This window comes from Merops nubicus, unplaced genomic scaffold (genome assembly GCF_000691845.1).
Source record: "Merops nubicus isolate BGI_N331 unplaced genomic scaffold, ASM69184v1 scaffold52223, whole genome shotgun sequence".
NCBI classification, from domain to species: domain Eukaryota; kingdom Metazoa; phylum Chordata; class Aves; order Coraciiformes; family Meropidae; genus Merops; species Merops nubicus.
Genome location: NW_008600613.1, coordinates 12,766 through 25,289, shown reverse-complemented (window position 1 = coordinate 25,289; position 12,524 = coordinate 12,766). Strand labels below are relative to the sequence as shown.

The 12,524-nt window shown below is 36.7% G+C and overlaps 1 protein-coding gene across 1 annotated transcript; it reads left to right on the top strand.

Moving 5' to 3' along the window:
- Positions 1–4,570: 4,570 nt before the first annotated feature.
- GABPB1 (GA binding protein transcription factor, beta subunit 1) lies at positions 4,571–11,994 on the top strand (the record flags this gene model as incomplete). Its single annotated transcript, XM_008937722.1, has 3 exons — positions 4,571–4,756; positions 6,084–6,199; positions 11,080–11,994. Coding segments are annotated over 3 exons (455 nt in total), but the record flags the coding sequence as incomplete, so codon positions are not given.
- Between the last annotated feature and the right edge of the window lie 530 nt (positions 11,995–12,524).

Sequence of the window (12,524 nt, the reverse complement as noted above, 5' to 3'; positions counted from 1 at the left end):
AATGATTCTATGATTCTATGAATTTACATCTTTGTCTACATCTAGTTTGGTGGGATAATGCTTTGTTTTATTGATTCCTTCTGTTAAATATTGAGAAATTACCTCCAGTGTTGTTTGCATATACTTTGTCAGCACTTTTCTTAATCTTTTGTGCTAAAGGCACAGGAATATTTGGTGGTCTTGACGTGCAGTTTGCCCATTATAATGTCTATGGGTTTTCTTCTCAATGTGGAAGCACTCTACTTGCATTTATAACAGTGTGTAGTGATTAGTGTGACCCCTTCACGCTGGTACTTCAGGTACCACTTCAGGTGCACTCATGGCATGTCAGGTAAACCTCAGGTAGATGGAAGCCTAGCAATGCATTGTTGTTCTAGGAGGAAGCAGCCTGCATCCTTCACTGCAGCTGTATGCACGCCCTTATTCCGTAAGGGCATGACAAGAACCTGGAAAGGCACAAGGAGTTCCATTGCCTGTAGTTCCTAAGTTTTGCATTCTTCTTTCTTAACATAAACTCCCTCACTTAAGCCTTGCCCTGGGGATCTTTGCCAGTTACTGCTTTGTCTGAAAAATAACCCCACAAACCCATTGGTCGAGGCTTCAGCAAGTCACCCTGGATATCCTTCTCCATTATTTCTGAACAGTGTGTTTGCTTTGTGTACTTTTTCACTTTGGTTCAGTACAGTGTGCAAAGTGAAGAAAGAAATGGCAGTCAGGAGTCTCTGCAGCATCAGGGTGGATTGTAAAGAGTAGTCATTACCTCTGACAGCTTTAAGTAAGGAAAAGACCTCCTTTTAAGCAAGTTGTAATACCGTCTAAAATAAATTACACTGTGATCAAAAGCTTCTGAATTATTCAAAGTTACTTTATAGGAGGATGCCACTAAACTTCTGTTCTAGATCATATTATCCAATTATGGGATATGTTAATTTCTTACCAATGCATAAATAATCTGGTAGAAGTAGCACTTGGGAGGCCAAGTGCTATGTTAATTCTTTGTTAGCTAGCTTTGGGAGACACAAATCTATAGTTTTTGTCTTTGAATACATCTCTTGTTCTGAGAGTCCCAAAAGGTGTTTTGGTGGGTTTCTAAAGAAATCTGTGAAGTGTTTCATTTATACTTTACTTGCCCAGTGCTGATTTGTATGTTGTTACCCAGTTTTCTCAGGCAATACAGTATGTCTGTAGCAACTGGAGTTGTATGATAGGCCAGATTGCTTTTTTTTGGTTATTTAGTATTTATTATAGCAACATGTAGCACTATAGGCTTTTTTGCAACTTCACTTGGGATTTTGAGTGCTGATGAGCGATATGTAGCAAGACAAGCCTAACTCTAGAGCCTGTGACAGGAAATGACTATGGAGAGTAACAACCTCTCTTGATCAAGGATTTCTCATGCTTGTGGTAGTCAATTTTTCTGAATGTGTTTCTGAAGAAATGCGTTTATTCTGCTTTTTTGTTATGGACGGTCAGTATGATAAATTTTGCGGAACTGAGATACTTTGTGTGGCCAAAGTCTTTGGTACCTAAAAATTCTCAGAGCCTTCAGCTCTGCAGATTAACATCATTAAGAGCACAGTTTTAATCTCTAAGTATTTTGAAGTCCTGCAGGATTTCTTCTTAATACAGTTCTTGTCTTTTACTGCTTCTCAAAGCAGTACTTAAGTACAGCTATACTATTTTATGATATTTAAATACTGCAGGTGAACTGGATGATTCAAAGCCAGAATGCAATGCCTTTCATTACAGAAGAAGCTGCTGATGTTTTCAATTAATGTATTTCATTGAAACTCAAATTTAATTGTGGGAGAGAAACTTGAGAAGAGATTGCATGAGATTACAGAGTGTTAAATGTGTATCCAGGACTCAGTAGACAACTTTGGTAACTAACTGAACGTTCTCATGTTTCATGGCCCTACCCTGGCAGTGGTGCAGAGTAACCTATGGTACATGGCAGTAAACCACTGAAGATAAAAATTGTTGGAGAGGAGGCAGGAGATGACAGGCAAGGAGGAATAAACTTGATGTCTTAATGCTGTATCTTCCCACCTTCAATAATACAGTGTGCATCATATCTAACCCTCCTGTTTATTTCAGTTCTTCTGCTTTGATTTTTGTGTGGCCGTGTGGACAATCTTGCAGCATTTTACTGTCTGCAAATTATTTCCTGAGTTCATACTCCTTTAGAATTTTATGAAGCATAAAGCATACAAAAGCAGCTTTTTGTCACCTGTGTATTTGTTGTGAGTTCAAGAAAGAGAGGGCAGAAAAACAAACCCACAACAAAAATGTCTTCAGATTGTGCTTATCTTATAAAAGATTTGTTTATAAATATTTTGGAAAATTGTAGAATTGAGAATTCTGGCATTGCCTCTTACCTTTTACTTAGCCTCCTGTATTTGAGACTGTGTAAACTTCGACAAAGCACTTAGGTTCTGCCTTCTGTGATGTTTTTCTGTCTAGGTTTTTCTTGTCTTTTGAAGTTAACTGTACCCTGATCTCTTCCCTCTAGTTCCTCATGTTTCACATTTAAAACCACACCTGTTTTGTAAAACCAAAGGAAGGAAGGTGCCTGTCACTGGAGCTGAATAGAATAATACATTTTTAAAATAGTCACTCAGATGAAGTGTATATGAGGACGTGGACATTACCCACAAATGTGTTGCATAATATATGTAACTCAGTTGGATTGGAGAAGAATCTGATTCAACGTGTGTATTTGGAATGCAGTATTTGGTGTGCTTATGTTGAAAGTAGGCACATGTCTGGCTGTATGTGCAGGTGTTCTCTGTCCATATGCTGCAGAAGAAAATGCAGAGATTCTTGAAAATAACAGTGCTGCTGTTTTACACGGCTTCAGCTTTCCTTCAGCATATAAAGTAGAGTGGTGATTAATGGTTGTGTGGATATAGATACAGAAGGAAAGAGTAAGGACTATATTTACAGGGATATTTTCCTTTTATATAGAATAACTTCTTTGTAGACAGAGACTTCATTTTTCTTGCAAGGTCTAAGGAACTCCTAGTAATGTGTCCTTCCAGAACTGAAAGCCCAGTGTTGAGCTGTGGGCTCAACAAAGCCAAAAAGCTGAGGGTTTTTGAGCTTTCAGCTGAAACTGAAAGATCAAAGCTGTTTGCCACAACAGCTAATATTGGCTCTCACAACTTGGAGTTTTTGTGATGGTGATCTTTCTTACTGCTGAGCCTGCACTTGGAAGCCAAATACAGTTCAATACATGACCACTTAGGACTTACTAGTTTGGTCTACTGAAGAAACACTCTGAATATTTAAGCAGTGCTATCAGAGGGTAATTTCTGAACATAAAGACCTTCGAAAGACAATGACTGCAGTCATTATTTGAACTACAGAGTGATTTCTCTGTGTGTGCTGTGTTGTAATTAACGCAAAAGATGAAAGCTTCGGGGTTTCATCTACCTTCTCTCATCTTGAGCATCACAACACAGTCTACAGGGTTTTAATTTTATCTCTGTAGATAGAAACCACTCTAATGTCTATTATTTAAATCAAAGGCTTTGCTTTTACCCTGACAAATTGCAAATTAAATACAGAGTCACTATCCTTGAAATTTGATTGTGCTACACTTGTAGCACAATTATTCTTTGTCTCAGTGTCTCGTTATTTTAAAAAATAAGGGTGGTAGTGCAAAACCCCAATTATGGGGTATAGTGCAAGCTGTGGTATGTGTTATAGTTCTGAATGCAGCCTTTCCTTTCTCTTACCTTGATTTATAGATGTGATGTAGAACTGTGGGCATTCACTGCTGTGTACTCCTTATTGAGTTATGAGTTTCAAATATTTAGTTGAGATGGGATTTTTTTATTTGTGCTTTACCCGTAAATTACATACATACAATGTTTATTTTGCTTCTGAAACTTTATCTTTCTCCTTCAAAGTTGTCAACTCTGCACAACTTTTCCTTTAGTCCTATTTCATGCTTTGTATAATAAATAAAGTTGTGTTTGAAGTACACATGTAGTAGAGACAAAAATGTTAAGATTCTGCAAAAATCCGTCAGTCTGTCACTATCTTGAGGACCATTATGGTAAGCTGAGAAATCAGGGCTGGATCCTGAAGTACACCTGGCAAAGCACCAAGGAGTAGTTTCAAGATAATATTTCAAGATTAATTCTCTTTTTTTTTTATTCTGCTGTTAGTGTAACTTATTCCACCTTGTGTACAATGCAGAAATTATTTGTGTTCTTAAAAACAGCTGTTGTTCTTGCTGCCATGTTAACACTGAACCCAAAACATCAATTTTGAGTGGCGTGTATCTATTAGCAAACATGCTAAATAAAAATATTAGCCTGAGCAAAATAAATCAGGACGGAGTTGCACGTATATTTCAAAATGTAAGTGCTTTATGTTGGCATGGTGGAAGATTCCTATTAACAACACAGCAAGTAGTAGTGCATTAATTGGGAGTGACGGAATCAAATTTTAAAAGTCATGTTTTTTTCTTGGCTGTACCAAAATACATTTGAAATCTTAAAACTTAGCTTATAAATATAAACTTATAAGGATATTAATTCCTTTACTAATCTGTTGATAGTTGTGGCCACAGAAGAAGTTGTGACTGCAGAATCTGTGGATGGTGCTATACAGCAAGTTGTCAGTTCTGGAGGTCAGCAAGTTATCACAATAGTTACAGATGGCATTCAGCTTGGTAATCTGCATTCCATTCCAACCAGTGGAATAGGGCAGCCCATCATTGTGACCATGCCAGATGGACAGCAAGGTGAGTAGAAACTTTGCACAGTTTGAGCTTGAGGAACTGTTTTAATTTTAGTAATGATAACAAATTCTTAGGTGCAAATCGCTTGAACAATTTTGTGTGACTATCAGTTTAAATAAATTTGAATTCTTATAATGTAGAGATTCGGACATGTGAGCTACTGCAGTTCAGTGAGTTCTCACGTATCAGCTGAGTTTCTGTGTTAGGAGAAAAGAATGGAAGAATTATTATACTATATGGAAGAGAAAGAGGACATTCTAAGGGAAAAGTGACAACTACTTGCTTTGCCTTGAATAAGTTTGATTCTTGCAAACTTGTTATGAAAACTAGAAGATGAAGTAAAATAAAAGCCACCTTCCAATACTTACACTGTTACCTTGCTGGAAATAATGTGGGGAGGTGAGGCTTGGATTTAGAAGTCATGCATGAAGTCAGCTGTGCAACTCCCATGGAGTATGTTCTTACCAGAATAAAAGCCAAGTCTTAGGTGCTTGAGGTCTTAGAGGAGCAGTGGCAGAACCAGTGAAGCCAGGGTGACACAAATTGTCCTGCTGGACCATGTGTGCTTTTTGGAGGCTGCTGGTGGAATAAGTGCTGTTTTGTGAAGTGCATGTGTTATGGTTTGTTTCTTTTAAAGATGCTCTGCCACTACTGTTTTGACAAAAGTCATTCCTTCTCTGGTTTCTTCATGAGAATTCCTAGTGTGGACCTTTTAAGAGTTGTACACTGGAAACAAATTGCTTGGTTCACAGTCTGTCTGAACAAGTACTGTTATCAGAAAGTGTGAATGTGTGTAGGTAGTGATTAAAGTGAGAGTGACAGCATTTATTTGTCAGATAATTGCATGAGTAAATTACAGTATGGATTTCTTTAGGTTCCAAATTTTTTTTACTTCAAGGTTAATAATTACTGGATTTTCAAATGACCTAAGTTTCGTAACTAATCAAAATCAAACCCCAATTCTGTATTTAGTATTTGCTTAAGAAACATTACAAAGATCGTCTGCTGCCTAAGTGGAATTGACAAGCTAGTAACTGCTGCAGCCATGTCTGTTTTCCTCTGTGAAAAGTGGCAGTGATACTCCAGAGTGGCAAATAACTATTGTAAACCTCAATAATAAAACTTTAAAATTCTTTAGTAGCATACAAGCAGGTAAAATATTTAGTAAATTTTCCCCATACTGATTTTATAATGCCTTTTACTATATAGCTGTGTTTTCCTAAGGGAAGGTCTCTGTATTTTGTTGCTGTTATAAAATTATTTAATTAATATAATTTTTTTATAATGAAAGTACTGTTTGAAGTAAATACATGTACAAATATGTTTTCAGTATTAACAGTTCCAGCAACAGACATTGCTGAAGAAACTGTGATAAGCGAAGAACCGCCGGTGAAGAGGCAGTGCATTGAGGTTGTTGAGAATCGGGTGGAGTCTGCAGAAATAGAAGTAAGGAGTATATTACGTGATACGTGTTAACCAGAGCGTTGTTCGGCACTGAGTACCTTGCTTGTGGTTTTTTGTGTTGTTCTGGAGTCTGATTTCTGTGTTACTACAGAATGAGGTGTGTGAAATGATCATTTGTTCAGTCTCCCCTGTTACTGGAATTCATCTTTTACAGAGTTGTTGTAAAAAGAATATAGGAGGGCAGTTTGCCTCATCCTCTTGTCATGCACATAGAAATGACTCTTGTTTCAATGTGATAATTTTTTTTTTTCGGCTTTTCCTTTAATATCGCCAGCTAGCTTTTAAAACGAGATGCCGATATTTTATCGAGTAACTTGACTCTGCTAGCAGTGAATGAGAGCACTGTACCCTCTTGTCCTGATGGTGAGATCATATTTTTAGCGTTGTTTCCTTTCCATTCATGATATCTAGATGACTGTTAATGGAAATATGAAACAGTAAGATTCTGTTTGTCATTTTTTATCTTTTTTTTTAAAAAAATAAATTCTGGAGCAGTTGACTATTACACATCTTTGCACATCCTGTTTTTTTTTAAATTATAGTACAGAAGATCTCACAACATTGAGAGAGCCTTTCTTTTTATACATGACAAATAGATGTAGTTGTTCAATTTAAAATTGTAGCTTTTTAATATTAGCCACAGTAGGTCAACCATCTCATTCCTCTTTCTGTTACTTCTAACTGCTGACCATTTTCGGTCAAAGGTTTATGAAAATTGCTGTCTGCCTTGACAAGGCTGTAAGTTCTCATTTTGTCAACTCCATGATATTTCATTTATCAAAGATTGTTTTCTCTTAACTTCTGTTCATATTATGAAATTGTGCCTAATTGAATACTTTTTATTGTACAGCATGTGCTATGTTATCCATGTCTAATAATAATTACCACCTTTCATCACTTGCTTTTGCTGTCCTTAAGTTGTCACATCAAATATTTTTGGCCTTTGTGGTCATTGCAGATTATCATGACAGTTGAAATTTTCTTGCTGCGTTTTTTAAATGTATGACTGTTACAATAAAAGCGTTTCTTTTGTTTACACTTTTAAACATCTGCCTGAATTATTCGTAAAGGAGATTGTTTCCTAAAGTTTTTTGATAATTCTGTTAGGCGAAGGGAAAAAAAATCCAAATTGGTTAAAGAATAAATCGACCTGTTCCTAAGCACAGATAGTTGGTGTAACAGTACAAGTAATTCTTTTAAGGACACTACCAGTTTTAATTATAAACACATTTCTCAAATGTGGAAAGAAGTTAGTTTAAATTTGCACAAAGTAACAGATAAAATAACAAGTTTTGATGACTTACTTTGTCCTTATCTGCACAACTGGAAAGGCACCTGCAGAGCTCTGCCTCTGGTGGCCAGTTGGCTTCAGGAGTCTTGTGGTTCACAGAGTTATGGTGCTAACTCATTTTGGTAGCAGGGACATGAAAGCAGTGCACATGAAGTCTGTTCACTTCAAACTGTATCATCATAGAAGGTGGTAGATACCTGAATTTGGAGGAAGTGGGACTGCTCCCCTAATGGAATTTTTTTTTTTTTTTTTTTTTTTAAATGTGGGAAACCTTTATTGCTTGGTTTCTTTGCCAGTGGTGATTCATTCCTTTATTTCTTTGTAAAGAGTTGATTCAAGGCTAGGAGTGATTTCTTCAGCTGTTTTAACTTTGTAGTGTGTGAACAGTTAACCATAGCTCAAAAGACTTTAAGTTGAACATCCTCCAGTTCACATGAGGTGACAGATTTTCCTGTGAAAGTATTGTGAACAACTACAGTGGTTGCGGTGGGTTTTGATCTTTTTCTTTTGGGTTTAAGTTCAAACATTCCAGCTCATTTAGAAAAGTGGTAGCAGCTTTTCTAACCAGTTTGATATTTTAAACATAGGATGACAGCAAAAAAAAACCAAACATCTTGCCACACCCTCTGTTTTTCATTTTCATACATAATTCATTAACATACTGTGATTTTTATTTCCATTCTTGAACTTGACTTTTTCCCCATGTTGTACAGTTGAAAAGCTACACATTAGAAGCAGGGTAATAATTTAATTAGACTAAAAAAAAAAATCGTAACTGTGAATTTATTATATTAGTGAATTTATATACTTGTCTTTTATGTTGTTAAAAAGAATGCTTAGTTTGGTTATTTTAGTTGCGGCTGTCCCTATTGTCATTATGTATAGACTGTTAAGAGAAGTTCTGTGTAATGTAGAAAAATCCCTGATAAAATGGAAGATTTCTTAAGAGCATTTGGGATCCTCTGATTTTATTTTCACCTGGGTAGGTTTTTATACTGATACAAAAGGACTTCAGATAATTACTGAATAATTACAACACTTTCAGTTGTGTTTTAAAGAATCCCTGAAGAACACTTTCTGGAGTTGATTAAATTAACAGACCAGATATAATCCTCTGTTTCAGATGCCAAGTTTCAGGCACAGATTTTCACTGCTCTGCCCACTGTAGGTCTACATTGCTCCTCCAGAAGCATTGGTTTCTTTCTACTGCCTAGTTTGCAAGTGTACTTGGCCTCAGTTCCTTAACTCATTCTGTTTACATTAGGACTATGACTGTCTAAAACCTACACCTACTAGCTGCTGAAGTAACCTTCATGCTTTGACTTGCAAGTCTGTATGGTAGATACTGGCTTTGTCTTCCAGTCTCTTGCCACTGAGACTTGGGGCTTTGTTTTTTCTAGGGTTTTTTTTCTATCCTTTCCTTAGTGTGCTGTAGTCCTCACGGGTACACAGCTGTTATGGTTCTGTGGGAAATACTTACAAGATGTGGTCTGAGAACCTCTCCACCCCCGAGTGTTTGCAGTCTACACACACTCCATAGTAGTGATTGCACCTTGCTTTTTGTAAGGCACTGGGCAATGAGCTACCAGTGGTTCTTTTTCTGCAGCCCAGTAGACAGTGCAGCTTTGCTGCTTGTTAGTATTAGATTTCTGATGTTCTTGTATGTGACTGTCATGAGATAGATAATGTCCAGCTCAGTATATCCCAGAGCTTAGTGCCCTCAAGAGGGTAAGGTTGCATTCCACACGTAGCAGGATCAACTGTTTTGCCTGCTCCCCTGAGAATTGTCTTGTAGCTCTTTTCACCAGCCTTATACTCCATGAGGCTGTTCTACATAACCTGTTGGTTCCCCTTATGCTAGATAGATAACTTACAGAACTAACGGTATGCTTTGGTTGCGCTGGTGCTGGAAAGCCTTTGATGGATTGGGCAGCCTTTGAGATGTAGGCTCTGCTGTTCTTGTGGCAAGTGTCAGTCTAGTTGCTACATGGGTTGGCCATTCATACACTTGCTTAAAAAGCTGAGCCCAAATTTTCTGAAGTGGAATTTGAAGTTCCTTTTCAAATAAGTAAGTAAGAGCAGATGAGCTCTCATTTGATTAGCATAAGCTCCAAAAGAAGCAAACCGTAGCCAGTTTCCTTCAATTCTTAAAGCCCTGTGTAAACATCAAGTTGCACTTACTGGCATTTGCTCTGTTCTGTGTTGTAGCTGGTCTTTGTAACCTGTAACCCTCATAACATCTCTGCTTCACCTGTTGTTTTTGCTATACAGATGCTCCTGTTAGCAATGATCTGATCACCTATGTCCTTATGTTCCAGCACATTCAGCACAGCGTGTGACTGCTAAATGTGACTGTGACAAGTACTGAGAACAGTAGCAAGTAGAAGGGAGGCAAAGTATTTTGTATTTTCAGGCTCTGACTGTGAAAATATGTGAGTGCATCAAAGAGGTGAAGAATAGGGATGCTGTTAATGGGGGTGTGGGGGGAGAAGGTTCTAACTACTGCTTGAGGTATTAAATGGGAATGTATACAGAACTGTGGGGATGGGAATAAGGTGAAAAGGCCACTTATTTTCATGGGACATCAGGTTTTGATCAGAATTCTATTTTTCTGGGAGATAGCTCATTTCTCTGACAACCTCCCTCCTGTGGCTATTTAACAACTACAGTGGAAAGAATGATTTAAAATCAAATACTGCCTTATTCTTAGAAGTATGATGCACTGTAATGAAATGGTATTTGGTTGAAGATAAAACAAAACTACTTTTCCAAGCAAATTGTTTCTTCAATTTGCCTCAGTGCAACTTCAAACAAAATGGCAGTATCTGCGTCACTGCAGATAGAAACATCTCTCCTTAGTTCCTAAGGCGGCTTCATAGGAAGTGGCATTTCCCATATTACTTTGCTTAGAAACCTTTTTATAGCTATACCCAACAAACTTGTATGTAGGATGGAGCCATAAGTTACTCCTTCTGAACGGAAAAAGCTTATCTAGGTAAATCACTGTTAATTCATAAAAATGTAGTGTCCTTCCAGATGTAATTTTCTGTCTGCAGTGCATAGTATCAATCGTTTCAGACCACTTGACTTAGAAACACCTTATTTTGATTAGTGGGCAGCTGTCACTTTCAGTGCAAACTGCTGTTAGGTAACAGTTCTTCCTATGACTGTCTGATTAGAAATACAACAGAAAGGGTTAGTCCTGAGTTCTGGAAAGTAACAACGGGAACTGAATCAGTGGAGAAATGTTCACATGTTATGTTAGTATTTGATCACCATGCTTCCACATTTTTATTTCACTCTTTTTCCATGAAGACTTGCTTGGTATCTTTGCCATTAAAGAAGCTTGGGTTTACTGTGTTTACCCTTTGAGCCTCATTGTGGGAGTTGCCTGGTGGGATAGTTTGTGTCTAGTTTACACCGCAGCATTCATATAGGTTTGCCCAAGTAGGAACTGAAGTTCCTATGTGATATCCTAACGCTTAAGCTGCATGTAAAGGAAAAGTACTTGCCATTTTAGCTTGCTTTTGATGTATATTTGACAAAATATTGCTGGTTCTGTTTCTAATAGGAAAGAGAAACTCTTCAGAAACAGCTGGATGAGGCAAACAGAGAAGCACAAAAATATCGTCAGCAGCTTCTAAAGAAAGAACAAGAAGCAGAGGCCTATCGGCAGAAGCTAGAGGCCATGAACCGCCTCCAGACTAATAAGGAAGCTGTTTAATAAAAAATGAACCTACTGCAAAGCCTGTTAACTTTCAAAAACCTGCAGTACAATCTTGAACTGTACGCTATATAGGTACAGACACAGGATTACCTAATAGAGAAGATGCTACAAGTTGATAACTGGACTTAAACCGTGAGCTCTGATGAATTTCTTGTAACATAAAATCTCTGAATTTAGAAATTGTGAAAAGTATTTAAAATGAAATACTGTAAATAGTTGTTTTTTTTACAGTTTCAAAATGAGTTGATAAATCTTTTTGAAGGGATCCAGAAACAGGCGAAGCCAATGTTTTTGTGAAAATTTTGATTTTAGTATGAATCTAACTTCTGAAAAACAGAACAGTTTTAAGGGTGATGTTGTTGATTTAAGCCAACAACTTGAAAATTAATTATGTGACAAAATTAATTAACAGTTATTTCTACATGGTAAACAACTTAAACTTCTCTGAATAAGACATTTCCAGGTGGAAATCTTTGTACAGCTTTAAGTAGTTGTCTCAGATTCTCTGAAAACCATTTTTGGTTATTTTTTTTATTTCAGCTGGTGAAATTTTTATATTTAATTTCAGATATATCCAAGTAGATTTACATGTATATGAAGCTAATATTTTTTAAACTTTTCAGTTTGTACATATGCTGCATGTTTTTATAATTTCTACACATACATCTTGCAAAAGTATTTTTCAGCAAAGATGAGAAAAATTATGAAAAAAAATGTTTAGCCTTTAGGTCATTTGACGTAAGCTAGCAGCCAGTTTTATTGTGGATGGTATATTTCTTGGAGGAATGTAATGTAATTAAAAAGAACAACAACAACAAAAAAAAAGAACAAAAAAAATCTTAATTTACATATTACAGGCAATTTAAGATTTGGTAGTGGAGGCATTGAAACTTCACTTTGTGTGTCTTACGGTTTTCCTGTACAAACATTTTAAAGTTCAGTAATGAATAGGAAAGAATGTCTCCACTGGAACACAAATAGTAGTTCTTTTAGAATTTTCCTATTGATCTCTTTTCCCCAGTAGCCTTGAAATTATTTCAGCGATACTTTTTTTTTCGAACGGACTTTTGCATTTTAATTATGCAATTGGACAAGTAATTTTTTTTATGTTGTAGTGATGCTCTTCTTACCCAGCATCATCATTCTTCACTGTGATACTGTGTTTGTGTGTGTCTGTGCAGTGATCTGAGTAGGATTTATATAGCACGTTACATCTTCAGAGCATTGTAAAATCTTTTAAAGAACCCTTACTGTACTGCCTGAGGCAGGTGAGTGAGCGTCAATGTCTC